Raw genomic sequence first — 15,269 nt, 5'->3', positions numbered from 1 at the left:
TTCACACTAATGGGTAAAGAATTCTTGCACCCAAATGGTGGCTGCTGCCACACAGAAACACGCAGCCCATCGATTCACTTGTGGACATCAGGTAAGTTATGTCCATGAAATGAAAATATTGGGTATGTAAAAGTATATACACACGCTGCGTCTTCAGAACTTAACTGAAAGTAGGATATAGTTGATCAAAATTTCAAAGCTTGTGCTTCTTAGATCTCATATTCAGGTCATAGCTACAGGTTTTAAACATTAAAAATTCTAGTATTTCTGCCTTTCTAGCCAGAAAAAGCTGAGAAATCTCAGTAGATTTCAGAGCAGCTACAACAGGATGCTTTGAATTCAGAAAGCATGAGCACAGAGTGAAATATGAGCTTCACTTGTAGCTATGGATGTGGGGTTGACAGTTGGGAAGATTCAAAGAGGAAATAAATGGTTATTCTTCCCTTACATTATCTGTTTTCATTGCAGTTTGTGGGTGCACTGTATTTACGTGTATTAAATGTTTAAAAGTCAGAGAGTAGGAGACAGAGCGAGAATGCATGCCAGACACGGAGGCAGTGACAGCTCATAAAAAAAAAAAATTTAAAAAAAAATGCTGTATCTCTCGACCAACTGCTGATGATGAGATGTTGTCTAATCAGCATAGCAATACAGTCTGAGCCAGTGTAAATGGTGTCACTCAAAAGCAGACACAAAACACTTCAGAATCAGACAGTGGAACACTAGATGGCCTCTTTCCCATTCGCTGCCACTTACTTGCTGAGAGACTGACAGTCTCTCACACTTGTCTTGCTGCACTAACATAATCTTTACAATAGAAGTGGATACAATCACCACGCGTCGACACATGACCAAATATTAACATCCTGTTCAGGTCTTCTGCGAGCCATCAGTCTCGCTATCACGTCCCTTTATATTCACAGTCTCGCTCCCTTTCTACCGCGGCTCCACAGAGAGTAGGACGCTGGCCTGAGAATGCTTATTTTAGAGCACTCTCATTAGCTCGACCGGATCCCCCGAGACATACAGTGCGCACGCACACACACACACACACACACACACACACACACACACACACACACACACACACACACACACACACATTCACTCAAGTTAAACCTCAATCAGTGAAGGGCAGCACAATTTTGCCTTTGCCTGTATGTGAAAATGTTACCATCATAATAATGATAATTACTATAATAATAAATATATGTTGGGCTGTGTTTTGCACGCTCACCACAGTATTTCAATGCAAACGATATCAAGCTGTCCATACAAAAATATCAGAAATAGACAAAGCCCTCCTTCACATTTACCTCTCTATGCTAACAGGTCTGTCAAATTTGAAGAGGACGTAGTCTGCTGCAGTAGGAGTAATGGCCCAGAAGAAGTCCTCTCCTAGGTACGTCTTCTCCAGCGTGTGACCCTGATAAACCTGTGTGACAAAATACAATGTTTCGTTCTATATTGATCACAGATTTTGCTCATGTATTCTTTTTATTATTTAGGGCATAATGCATCCAATTTATTCTTGTATTCCTTTGAACTAGACAGTAGGTGAGTGATACCTTCATTGAAGTGGAAACCTCTGCTGGGGGGTTGACATGCATCTTGTGAAGCAGTGGCTTCAGGAAATCTTTGTCCTACAGACACAGACAGAGAGGCGAGGCTAGTGTTTCTACAAAAGGAACCAGCATCAGCTGCTGCTGCAAATAAACAACAGTGTGAGACTCACTGTGAGTTTTTGGATCTTTCCAGCAAGAGAAGAATGGAGTCCCACATGTTGAAATAGGGAGGGTCTGAACCGTACACGTAGGCTGGATTTCTGACGCTCGCAATGTTTCTGGAAAAGCAGAAATGTAGGAATGAGACACCAGTTTCCCACACACTGATGCTCATATCCATACAGTAACCACGGGGCATACCGCATCTTTTTCAGGATTGCAGACTTTGACCCACAGAATATGGTCCAACAGCCAATCAATGGGCTTCTCCTTGTAGAACATGAAGATGAACTCAACAATGAGGTTTAGGTCTGGAGCCTGGAACATTTTTCCTGAAAGAAAGAGTATAAGGAGGGTTTATAGATGTTCATTGATCCTACACAGAAGCACTCAGCATCATTAACAGCCAATTATTTGCAACAACCATGAACAGGGCTTTGGGGACTTGTTGCTACACTGTAAATAAAAACAAGATGAGAATCAACTGGAACTAATATGACAAATTATTGTCTTCTTGTGGAAACCTTGTCTCTGTAGAAATCATAAACGCCCTGCAAAAGATATCTACTTAATACTACCACAGCTAATTAAAAAAACTGCCATTGGAACAAAATGATCTCAGTTGTTTGTTTTAAGAGTTGTTGGAGGCCCTTGAACATAAAATGTCCATGCAAATATAAAATCTTACAGAAACAAAGTAGGGTGAATCATAGTGTAGTTAAACTCGGCTTTCAATGATAAAACTACATTCTACTTCTTTAAATTTAAATGATCTGTACACAATTACAATTATACCATTATTTAGTAAGACACAGATAAATCATTTAAAACAAAATTGCACATCCGTAAAATAATCATGGGTTTAGTTAATCACTGAAAAATGGGCTCTAAAAATAATAATCATTAATTGAGCCATTACTGTGCATGCTTAATCAGAACAAAAAGAACAAGAAACAAAAGTTTCACTTGGGACTAAAAATATACACATTCCTCATTTATACACTGCAGTGACACGCTTTGGATTTGCCTTTCCCGCACAATTAATTACTTTACAATGACCTAATTCCCAAAGTTATCAATATAATTTCCATGTTGTCTTTACTGGCTGCTCTGCTGTGCATCGGCCAATGCTGTATTTGACGCTACAACTCTTACAATATGTGAATGCCTAGTCTAATGGATTGGAAAATACTGATTTAAGAGAGAAAGAGGTGTCATTCAAGAATGCCATTGTTTGCCTTTGACATCAGCTGATTACACAGATCTGGCTTCATTTGACAGACGCCTGGTGGATGCTGAGTATTGATCGGGTGTTTAATAGATCATACCAATGAAGCCCAGTTGAGAGAACTCCAGGATCATCCAGTCCTCTGACGAGAGCTGCAGAGCAAAGTTCTTCATAGTGGCAAAGTAGTTGGGCTTGGCCACGATGTCATCCTCCAGCTGAAGGAGCAGGTGTACAGAAAGAACAAAATGTAAGACAGAAGGAGCCACTTGAACCGTTGGGGTTTATCGTTAGTGGAAAGGGGAGAGAAGCGGGAGGGAGACTCCTCTATGCTCAAACAGGGACATCACTCTGAACTAAACTAAAGAACACTGCTGAGTCGCTACACTAAACTAGAGTAGCAGTAGATGTCAGAGAGGCAATACCTCTTCCCTCCAGTTGAGAGCACAGAATGGAAATGACACACCCCATGCATAAGATAGAAAGATGGGAGATGAACAACACAGTTAAACAAACTTGTGAATGGCTGGTGTTAGAATTTCAAATCTGCTGAGATTAAACGTTAATATAAACATTTCTAAATTGGATTCCTTGTTTAGCCAAGAGGACATGTAAGAGCTGGAAAAGTCTAAGCGGATTAAGCTAAGAATAAGTGAATAATAATAAGTGGCTCCAGTCAGAAAAAATAAATAAACACTAACTCTGATGAATGATACATGATGAAGTACATACCTGGACGTAATAAACCCCTTTGCTCACAGCGTACATCATGAGGAAGGAATAGTCCAAATTCTGCTTGGTTCGCCATCTAAACAAAGCAGAAATCATCAACACACAATAAAATTCTACACATATGAAAACTGATCCATTGTAAGGTTTCCTCCGAAATATTATAACACTGGAAAGAATGTCAAACTCACTGCTTCACATTCAAAAAGCAAAACTGTACAAATCAGGCACTCCCAGGTATACTGAATGTTACAACAGCAGACTCCATTTGAATAATTTATAAACCAGCGCTGTCAAACTAATTGTTTGATCTGAATGATCTGCCCTCGTTGCAGTCTGACTCACTGCTGTTTGCCAAGAGCTGCAGGTGTTTGTGATGCCTCCAGAAGACAGGTGTGGGAGATGGTACACAGATTTTCCTATGTGCACATGCTCCAACACACACGCACACGCACATGCATGCACGCACACACACACACACACACACACACACACACACACACACACACACACACACACACACACTTTTAACACTCCAGTCAGGTGAACAGACGACACTAATATGAGGGCTTGGATGTGCATGCACTTAAACTCAGCCAGTTGCTGCAGCTTCAGAAGTGAGGGAATGTAATAAGCCTAAAGCCTCTAGCCCACTGACTTGCATCCATGCGCACACACGCTTAAGAGTCTAAAAAACACTTGCAGTCCAGAAATATTTGGATGGTTACACATCTTTTCTTCTTCAGGCTCTGAGCTTTGGCACATTCAATTTGAAATAAAATAATGGATACGACATTAAAGTGGCAAGTCTCAGCATTTATTTGAGGTTTACACCAATATAGAAAGAACTCTGTGAGCAATATAGCCCTTTTAACACCTAGTGCCCAAAGTTTAGAGGTTCAACAGTAATTAGACAGATACACATTCAGTCAAAAAAAAAAAGAGCAGAAAATGTGTAACTATCCAAATACTTACAGCCTGGCCTGTATACCATGGACCCATGTTGTTAACCAAGTACAAACTGCAAGTAGTCAGCACAAACTGCACTATAAACAGGTTTTTTAATGAAGCCAATTGTTAGCTGACTATAAGGAGAAGATAAGTACAGAAGATAAGATAGAGATAGAGGGTGCTGCTGATGATGACCTTGATCTGACTTTGAGAAATGCCTGTGGAATACTAAGTACCTGGGCAGCCTCCCTTAAAAGCTCTCACTTGCTCATTCCCTCCCGCTTTCCCCCTGACTCATCTCTCTACTTTTTCTGCAATCCTCATCACAGCTCTCCTGTATTTCATTTCTCCCAAGGCTGGTTCCTCTAGATTTCCATAATGATTTCAATCACATTCTGGCTAATTAAGTGTCAGCACTGAACACACAGGTAACACAGACGTCATGCCTGAGTGAACTGCTTACCTGACTCTCTCTCTGGAGTCTCCAAAAGTCTCCTTGAGGTTGTTGAGGTCAGGGTAATAGGCGGCTGGTGGGGAGATCACCTCCAGCAAGCCTGAACTCAGCTCTGTAGAAAACCTGCAGAAAGAGGGCCACTTATGATGCCAACAATGTAACACAGACATGCACACTTTTCTCTGGTTCACGGTGTCTTTTCACTCCGTCACAATATTTCCACCTTTTTTGTGCTCGTATCAGAAAGCAGAGAAGTGTACTCACTCTTTCTCCAAGCCAGCAGCTACGCTGTGAACATAGTCCAGGTCTGTCTGCAGAGATTAAACCAGGAAGACACAGACCTTTTAATATCATTTTTGAATTCACTGCGTAGGAGTGTCACACCGTGACTCATATTGAATGACTATGAGATCTCACCTCCCCAACGAAGACAATAATCACACAGTCAAGTTTCTCCTCTGGTGACAGCTTGTCTATCAGTGAGCGCAGTGTCTCTGACAGATAGGACTTCACCTTCCGCTTCACTGTGGGAATCCCCATCACCATTGTAACTGGGAAGTAGAGAGAGTGTGAGGTAATAACAGAAAAAAGGGGGGTGTTTAATCAAGTGGATCCAAAACCAGGTAACCTTTGCTGTAAATGCTGAGTTCCATATACCTCAGAAGTCGGAGGTGTGAACAAAGTCACTTCCGAGTTGACCTCATTCCAGTACAACAAGTCAGAAGCTTGTTCTTGTTGTTGCCTGCTTGTTGTTTTTATTGTTAGCAATACCAGTTAACCACAATGTATTATACGGTATTATATGTATACAAACTTCATAGTAACATGTCCACAGATATAAGTTGGACAGTACTGTGTTTACAACTGATTTAATGAGACACAAAGAAGACAGAAGTGCTACTAAACACCATATTACTACAGCTTTCACTGCTGTTGATGCACAGAGCAGCCATCTTGGATTTTGAGGTCAGGATTGGTGAGGGTCTTCTGACTTTCTGAGTCAGACACCCGACTTCAGGGGCCATTCCAGTTGAAATTTCAGAAAACAAAATTATATAATGCCTGGCATTTACTGAACAACTACAACAGCTAAATTAATTTGAGCTTTTCTTACTAAATAAAGTTGGACGCCCAAAGACAACAACAGAGAGCAAGGATCAGAGAAGATCTGACCCCTGTAATTTAATAACAATATAATATTTCTTTACTGATTTACCTGTCATTTTTTATTTTAACCGATTAATCACAAATCGGAAATGTCACTCATGAGAATGTCAATATTTCCAGACCCCATACTCAAGTCACAAAACTGCTTATTCTGTCTGACCAAATCTCAAAGCTACAGTAGGTACAACAATATCAAAAACTGAAAAATGGAGTTCATGTCTTTTTTTTTTTTACTGGATTAATAAGGATTGATACATTAAATTGTCTTCAATTACTTTTCTGTTGAATAACTAAGCAATAAATTGTGTCAGCACAACCCACTAATCGCAAATATCATGGTGATCATCAGCTCAGAGCTAAAGGATATTCCGTTCAGCTGGAATAGCCTGTTCCAATGACACAACAGTTAGACATGGAAAGAGATAAAGAGAGCGTCTATTGTCTTCTCCTTATTGCTTCTAGTTTATGAGGCTTGGAGCAGCTAAACAGGGAGCCTCTTCTTTAGTATGGAGAGATACAACGAGAGACTGAAGCAAGTACAACGGGCTGTTACCGACATAAAACCAGTTCATTGTATGAAGTAGAACACAAGGACCACTTTCACTAGGGAAACAGAAAGTGAAAGAATGAGAAAGCAGCGAGTATACAGCAAGCCCACACCGATGTGATCACAAATGTTAAGATGAGCAAGTTATCAGGCTGGTTATCCGACAATGAGTCAGTGTTTCGTCATGCTGAGGAAAAGAAGTCAAGACTGTAGCATGGAATTGCATATTAACTTGTGTGCTCTCTTTTTCATGTCTAGCTCTCTCTTCTTCTATACATGGTGTATTTGCTCTTTACTGAAATCGAATCCTTGGGTACAATGTACAGAGGGCTACTGCTTTGGATACTGTTGTTCATAAAATGCTTCATGCTTTCCCAGAGAAAGGAAAACAAGGTTATGTTTTGTCCTAATGGAAGTTACAAACAACTTGCCCTATAGGGATAGTATTGTGAAATACATGGACCGGGGCTAATGTGCATATGTGTATGTGTGGATGTGTGTGCACAGTTTAAAAGGGAAAACATGCTGACTGAGGGGATGTGGGGGCACAAGGGGCCTCAACAAAGGCACAAAGCAAACTTGAGGTGCAGAATGAGTGAGCAGCACAGTGGACCTGAGAGAGGGTGCAATCCTCCAGAGTGATCTGTGCAGCGTGGAGAATCTGTCCCAGTTTTGCTTTGTGTTTCTCACACAGAGCTCCATGTCGTATAGCGACACCCACCACCACCACCACCAAGAAAGTAGGTCGAGGATGAAAGGAGAATGTAGGAGGAAGGAAAAGAGACAGAGAGTGACAGAATAAGGGAGGGTGGCAGACAGTGAATGAGTGATAATGCATCTAAGTGCAGCTTGAGCAGGACCGACTCCAGGACTGCCCCTCCCCATGTCCCTTGATCAGTCTGCTCACTTCTCTCTGCCATGCTTTCATCTCCTTTAGAAAAAAGAGAAACGATCCACACGTCTGTCCACTTTTCTGTCACATCAGTGAAAAGAACTGATTTGGCGTACCACACATATAAAAGAAGCCAGTGTTCGGCGGTATGTGCATGCTTTCAATATCCAGCAAAATATGTCCAGCTTAGTGCTTGCTTAAACTAAGTATGTAAATGTGTTCATTTTCCTGATGAGACCATGAACACACAATATCTAGGGTTACGGTTAGTGTCAAGGAAGGAAATAACTAGAGCCTGACTGACTTATCGGCCTATTACAGATATAACAGTATGCGATATGCGCCGAAATGAATACTTTTAGTAAGAAGCAATAATGCAGTGGAAATGCTGGGATCAAGTCAAGTTATATAGGCAGCATTTTATGTATATTTGATCCTTTGTTTTCATTCAAGCTAAATATATATATACACATTTATTTTATTTATAGTTATAGTTATTTTATTCAATTCCTGCATTGATGCCATTTCAGACAGTAATGTTAATTGTTGAACTGTAAAATATCCTGCTTTCATTACATATCTTTTTCACAAGTGTTTACATACAAACACACACCCACATGTGTATATATATATATATATATATATATATATACACACACATATACATATATATATATACACACACACATATATAGGCCGATATATCGATATCTGATTTTTTTTTTACTCCCTAATAACCAATATCGGTCTGGCTCTAGAAATAACATCATTAGATCATTACTTGTAGTGGGAATTGTATCTGGGCATATAACACTCACCATGATTTGAGGAATCATCAGTTTATAAATTAATTATGTGACTTTTCCGATGTAACCAATAAAGAAGGGGTTAATATTTCATGTATAGGTCTTGAGGCAACTACAAAGTCAGTAGGGTTTAGAAACTATGTATGAGTACATGTTAATAAAAGGATAAAGGAGGAATAAAATATATTTATTTGTTACACTTACAGAGAACACTGTTTATTATATTATTTCATCATAGTTAATCATCAATGAAATATGGATAAGGTATAATGAACACTATGATGAAATTAATTGGGGAAAAGAGGAAATGTCTGGTCACAGTGGCATATTATAAGGATGGATCTATTCTATGGCTTATTGTTGTGAGAGACAAATAGAAACAATGTTAACCTGCTCTATTTGCTTGAAGGTTTCTTTGCCTCAATACACAAACGCATGTTTGCCTTTGATATTGCATTCCCTGATTAAGAAGACCAAATGATGAATTCAGTCTTTTTTGGTGCAATTTAAGAAAATCACAACTGTTATGTTTTGGGGTAATTTAGGCATCGATGAGTCTCATGTTAGAACCATTGCTTTTCACAACTGCTTCTGTGTCAAAGTAAATACCAACAATGTTTTCCATTGTAAAATGTTGCTGAGAGGCATCCAAAGTAATCTGGTTGCTATATTCTAATGACAAAAACGGAAGCTTTTTAAAGCATTCAAACTTTCAAGGTCTTGCAAAGCCTGAGGAACATCGTGCCTCTGTGTGTGCTTGTGTGTTTGTGTGCCCAAGTGAGTGGATGAGCAAATGAGTGATATCCCTTTTAAACCAAGCTTGACAGTGGAAAACCTACAATCATGGGTGAATATAACTTTTCGTAAAATAGTCACATCTTTCAAACCATAAATTTATAGTATCTTGAGTGGTTTGTTCAGTAAACTTAATCACACACTGCCTGACATGCATCCAAAACCGCCCACTTCTTGGGCATGGGTAAAGAACAAACATGATAATTATATTTCAGTGTCAACAGCATGTGGGCATTAGGTCTGATCATTACTCTGCATGCAGACATTTGCACCCGCAGAGATTTGCCCTGCACAGTTCAGCTGCTCTGACATGCATTGCTGCTCACAGATGGAAAATAGAACTTTGTCCTATTTTTTCCTTTAGTGTTGCATTGCAGCAATGCAGCTAGCCAATCAGGGCATGCCGTTTTTGAAATTTGTTGAAAGCTTTCACTTTGATGCAGCTAAAAATTAAAAATGGCTGCATGTAGGGTGAGGTTTGATATAAAATGTTCTAGCACAGGTCAGCCCTGTTTTAGCGTTTTGTGTGTGTGTGTGCGTGTGTGTGTGTGTGTGTGTGTGTGTGTGTGTGTGTCTGTCTTCAAAACCTACAGCGTTTGAAAGTTGAAAGTAATAAGTTTGAGATTAGATCTTGTTTATCGGAATGTGTTGAAAGTGCACAGGCAAAGACATCAGATGCAAGAATTGTAATATGGGTTCACCAGAGAAGAAAGAAAGCGACACATTATGCAAATATTAGGTTCATAGTACTGTCAAATGACTTGGCTGTCTAACACAGAAGCATGTCTCATAATGAATACAACTGAGGTGAGAAGCTGTTGAGGGGGTCATATTCTTGCTCAATGTACAGGCAACTTTACAGAAAGTCTGTGCTCCTGTATTCTGAAATTATTATTATTATTTTTTTTATTTATACATACGTGTGTTATATACGTACATATACATATATTAGCACGAATTAGCAGGTATCAGCATCTATGCTCACCATACCTGGGTTGTTATCTTATCTCATAAATAGGCTAATTAGCCAGCAAATGAATTAGCCTGTGTTAGCCTATGAGCAAGATCCCCAGCGATGCTAACAATGCTTACAGTTATTAAACCGGCATACACCTAAATCTCAGCTCCATACACGTCCCACTTCTTTGCCCATTTTTGGATTAGCTGGGAGTTAGGCCGACTCAGGCACGACCAAGATGGCGACAGGCAGCAGAGTAGCCCACTCTGTGCTTCAAAACCACTCTTCAGAAACCTATGGGTAGCGTAACAGAGGTTTACACTAGGTCTACACTCTGCTCAGGTCAACAGAAGAATCAAACAACAAAGACAGCAGGTAAAGGAAATTCAATTTAGGGAGAAAAGGGGTTGAAAAGAGATCTCCTAGCTGGTTAGAATAAACAAATTCTAGTGTATAACTGATGTTGCTTGGCAACAAACAAAGTAGAGATTGTGCAAAAGGGCACAAGTTAGTGCCCAGGTTAGAGTGTCCCAGGACACATTCTTGTTCACACTCCTATAAGTATGTGGATATATGCGATCCAGACCACCTCCAAAAGTGTCCTGAGTGATCGGATCTCAAATACATCCTCAATGCATCTCGGGTGAATTCACACCTGTACTTGGAGCTGTGTACTTGTGATTGGATCAACCAAGACGCATGTTAATGCCAGTTCTGAACAGGGCCAGAGATTGTCTGAACTCCTTCTTCACATAATACTTGTTCAATTTAAAGTGGGATGATGTCCTAATTTGTACAGATATAAATATCCCAATGTCAGATATGCTTAGACCAGCAGAGAAACAAGAGGGGAAATAAAAAATGAGCGACACAGAGGTAGACTAAGAAAAACTATTAGCAACAGAAATAGGGAACATTAAAAGTCATTGTTGGCACCTTTAGGCAAAAGTTGCCAGTTGCCACTCAAGTATGTCATGTGGCAACGCACGAGTGGTGGAGGAGCAAAAGGCATCTGCAGCAGTTGTGCTACCACTTCCTGATAGCTGTAACCTCCTGCTTTGTTGTGCATACACTGAACACAATTGACAGTGCTTAAGGGTGGGAAGCGGGTGAGAACAAAGCAGTAGGCAGCAACAAACTTTTCATTTTCAGTGGCAAGACATTCCCTTTAAGATTTCTAAAAGAAAGCTAAAAAGTCCTAAAAGCTTGACTGGCAATGACTTGGAAAGGTGGCAACAATAGGCCTTGCAATTTTCTCGTTTCTCGTGGGAATACCTTGCACTCATTGATCAAACAGCCTGCAGGCCAGGGACAAGAAACTCTTGCTTGTTCCCAATTTGTCCCTCCTTTTTTTCCTCTAATTTGTCTAGGGCCTCTGTTCCTCCTCTCAGTCACTGTCATTAGGAATGTGGAAACACCATTTGAGATGTTAATCCCTAAACTCACCTCCCTTGCGCCCCAAATTCAATTCACCTATCACACTCACAATGCCAGATAAATAATCCTCTTAGGTTGAACTTGATATAGCAGAGGTCATATGCTTTATGCTGCTGCCTGGGTGGTGAAAGGAAAAATTTTAAAATAAAAACAGGGTTGCTCAAAATAAGGTTTACTACAAAAGAAGAGTGAAATGATCTATGAGAGGGGAGGCTACTGACAGACAAGAGCTTTGACAGGACAAATTTCACTGTAAAAATGTGGTTGTTGTTCTTGTGAAGTTACACATAATGGAAACTTATACTGCTTTTTTTTTTTTTTCTGCCCTCAAACTCTAGATTTTGTAATCATATGTTCAGTTTGTGGCTAGCACTTACTGAACCTGCCTCACAGGTTCATCAAAAGAGAGAAAAGCATGAAGAAATGAAAGCAAGATTGAAATCCTTGTTCAACCAAACAAAGAGAAATGATACACAACTTGTAAATTAAATAGGGAATTATACTCTACATACACTATAATTATCTTCAGTTCTGCAAATGTTCTTCACAAAAGTGTTATTCCAAAGCTCGGTCCAGAGAGGATACTTGTTGTGAACTAGTCACCAACTGAAAACTTGTTGAGACTTGATTCTGTCCCGAGTGTAATGAGGATCTCAGGAGCTTTTACTGTGTTTGTGCAGGATGAGCATACATATTCTGAGGAAAATGTCTTCTAAATCAGGGTGTTACTGTCACTGTCGTACCTAATCTTCAGTGTCTGTATAAGCTTCTCACCTCCAGTGCGGCCAAGACCAACCTGCACAGCAGGATGCAGGCTGCCCTCATTGTTGAGAAGGTGAGGCAGGTGGTGATAGATATTTGGCACCTGGAGCTGTTTCCTATTTGCAAGATCCTTCAGTAGTTTCTGTGTCTCATCTGAAAACAGGCACAGAGAAACAGGTTAAGTGGAGTCCTCTTCTTAGTTTCATCAAATGATGACAGGAGTGAAACGATGCAGACTTTTTAAAGCACCACCTGTTGACACGAAAGCGCACTGGTAGAACAGTGATGCCATAACTATAGAATCAGTGAATAAAATATTTCACGATGCACTGACTTACTCACAGTAGAAAATCAGAGTTCTTTCTGAGAATATGAATTTTCAGTGGCTGCAGCCCCTGACTGTGCTTGTAACTTATACCAAACTCATACTGTGTTTCCCTTATGCAGAGAGGACAGCACAGGAAATCAACATAACATAAGATAAAATCATTTAATCAAACTGACTTCTGAAATCTGAAAAAACTGTTTTAAAATGCACAATAACTACCATAATGAAAATTAAAGTAAAACTCCAATGACAGATCATTTTCAGTGTACACAAAAGCCAATATGATAATGAACCTGAATATGAATTGGATAGTTCAATTTAAAATTGGAAGACAATACCGAGTATAAGCTTTAGAGCTGCATTAATTAGTCAATTTTGATTATCGATTTATCTTTTTAGTCATTTTCCACTATTTCCTGCCATTTTATAGATAAAACGATGAATGAATTAATCAAGAAAATGATCAGCAGATTAATTGATTGATTGGTTTCTTTTCAGCCTTCTGGATTTAATAATCCACTCAGTGGTTTTAAGGGTTGACTAAACCTAGTTTTACAAAAGGAGGCCCGGGGGAATCCTGCCACATTGAAAATGAAAGTCTGTTTCAATTCATTTTTATTAGAAATTAGATAGCTCTTAGAAAGGTACCTCCCCTGAGCATTTCCTTTATCCCGAATACAATTAATAAGTGTTTGTATACGTTTGTATGTGTCAGTTACCCGAGAAGTTTGTGAGAGCATCTTTGCTGCTGTTAGTCTCTGCAATGGCGCGTCTGAACTGCTCAAGAATGTTGTTGAGCTCAGACGATCGCTGCAGCGTCCTGTGCTCTGCCACACGAAGGCGCTCTTTCAAGGCATGAAACTCCCGCTGGTAGGCTATCAGCTTCTCTATAAGAGAAATAAAAGCAGAGTAGGGCGCATTAGCAGGTGACAAAGTGGATTCTATGAACTTCTAATGATTAAAAAAAACAATGGTATAATACAAGGTACACCTTTAGCTCAAAGGAAAGCAGAGTTCAGTCACAAAGGAAAAATATTTTTACAGACTTGGGCTACCCACTAGGTAGATCCAACACCAATAGAAGAATATTACATGGAAGAGTGCAAAGATGAAAGTCCATTATGGTGATTGGGGTTTTGGAAATTGTGCTGTAACAAAATGCACCTGACATGACGTTTTTATAATCCACTGCCTCATTTAAGCAATCCATTGCAGCTTATATTTCACTTTAGTGCCACTTCCATATGTGAAGCCATAATACCTTCAGTTACAGGAGAACACTGTCAATTACATCAAAGAAAATGCCAATGAAACATTCACTAGAAATAATTCATAAAGTGCTTACTTCAACATTTTGCACAGAGCATGAAATGTGTTATTCAAGTATGAGATTTTGATCTAGATGAAAACACCGGTAACCAGATTGTGTCATTCAAGTAAGCATAGTGTTTCATAAGGAGATGTGTTTCAATATGCCCAATTTCACAACAGTAATTTTTTTTTTTCTTCTTGGATTCAGATTCACTCCAAAAGCTAGTCACTTTATACTTGGACCATGGCCTAAATATCCTTAATAATTGCTTTATTATGCATTTTAACTGGTAAGACTTGAGGATACATTTTTTTTTAATTATTATTATTATTAATGAGTTTAACTTTTGTAGGTCAGTGTATTAAGTGTTGACTAAGCAGTGAGTGCTCTTTTTCAGCTCTCCCATTTGTGTGGATACAGTCACCCCTGGGGGCTGCCCTGTAAACACAGCCCTAATCTGATGGGTTCTGAACAGGTTTACTGGAGCAGTTTAGAATGAAGTACATTGGATCTGTAGAGCACTTCGAATCAAGCTGCAGAGGGAATGGAGAGAGATACTTTTTCAATTTCCCTAACCAGGAGTTCTCAGATTGTACAAGGATTTAAAGCAAATCTCTGAACTACAGCAGTACCATGTGATGATGAAGTCATCAATGATACGGCAGTCAGGAGCAGCAATTTATTGGAAATACCAACTGCCTGGTTTGAACGGGAAATTACTTTTGAGGTTTAGAAGCGGTTTACTGCAAAGACTCGAGGAAGCCAGTCTTTGGTTATCTCTTACCAGGAAGCAGAAGTTGAGTGGTTGGAGTGGAATTTTGAATGTCAAGGTTGACTTATCCTACGTGAGTATTGTGTTGGGCTTCTTTTCTATTTTAGTATTTTTACTTAGGTCTTTTGCCTGGTAGTTTTATTGCTTTGCGTTTTGTGGCATTTTTTGAAAAGTGCCTCATAAATAAGTTTATTAAACATACTGTTTTTTTGGGGAAATGGGGATGCTAGTGAAATAAAGCCAAGAAATGTCTGGCATTGGTTGACTTGCCTAAAAAAAAAACAACTCTTAGTGTCAGTATTAGCAGTATAGACTTGATTTTGATCCAAAAATGTATGAGGTTAGAGGGAGTACAAAGAACATTTCAGGTGTACATATATGAGTGTGTGGGTGTGAGACAGAGAGGGGGT

At 39.5% G+C, this 15,269-nt stretch overlaps 1 protein-coding gene across 1 annotated transcript in view; it reads right to left on the bottom strand.

Annotated features, from left to right (window-relative positions):
* mgat4a (alpha-1,3-mannosyl-glycoprotein 4-beta-N-acetylglucosaminyltransferase A) overlaps window positions 1–15,269 on the bottom strand; it is a 30,255-nt gene that overhangs the window by 3,690 nt on the left and 11,296 nt on the right. The window contains exons 2-12 of the mRNA XM_023405323.2: window positions 13,495–13,662; window positions 12,460–12,600; window positions 5,501–5,634; window positions 5,348–5,394; window positions 5,093–5,206; window positions 3,682–3,757; window positions 3,053–3,167; window positions 1,926–2,056; window positions 1,736–1,843; window positions 1,569–1,643; window positions 1,317–1,435 (exon numbers count right to left, since the gene is read on the bottom strand). Of these exons, the coding sequence (XP_023261091.1) occupies window positions 1,317–1,435; window positions 1,569–1,643; window positions 1,736–1,843; window positions 1,926–2,056; window positions 3,053–3,167; window positions 3,682–3,757; window positions 5,093–5,206; window positions 5,348–5,394; window positions 5,501–5,634; window positions 12,460–12,600; window positions 13,495–13,662 (1,228 nt within the window). The remainder of the gene's footprint in view (window positions 1–1,316; window positions 1,436–1,568; window positions 1,644–1,735; window positions 1,844–1,925; window positions 2,057–3,052; window positions 3,168–3,681; window positions 3,758–5,092; window positions 5,207–5,347; window positions 5,395–5,500; window positions 5,635–12,459; window positions 12,601–13,494; window positions 13,663–15,269) is intronic.

The sequence above is a fragment of the Seriola lalandi genome, unplaced genomic scaffold, assembly GCF_002814215.2.
Source record: "Seriola lalandi dorsalis isolate HSWRI2012SDOR001 ecotype SW California unplaced genomic scaffold, Sedor1 jcf7180002054272, whole genome shotgun sequence".
Classification (NCBI taxonomy): Eukaryota; Metazoa; Chordata; class Actinopteri; order Carangiformes; family Carangidae; genus Seriola; species Seriola lalandi.
Note: the sequence above shows the minus strand (reverse complement) of the source record. Positions and strands in the feature narration are given on the sequence as shown.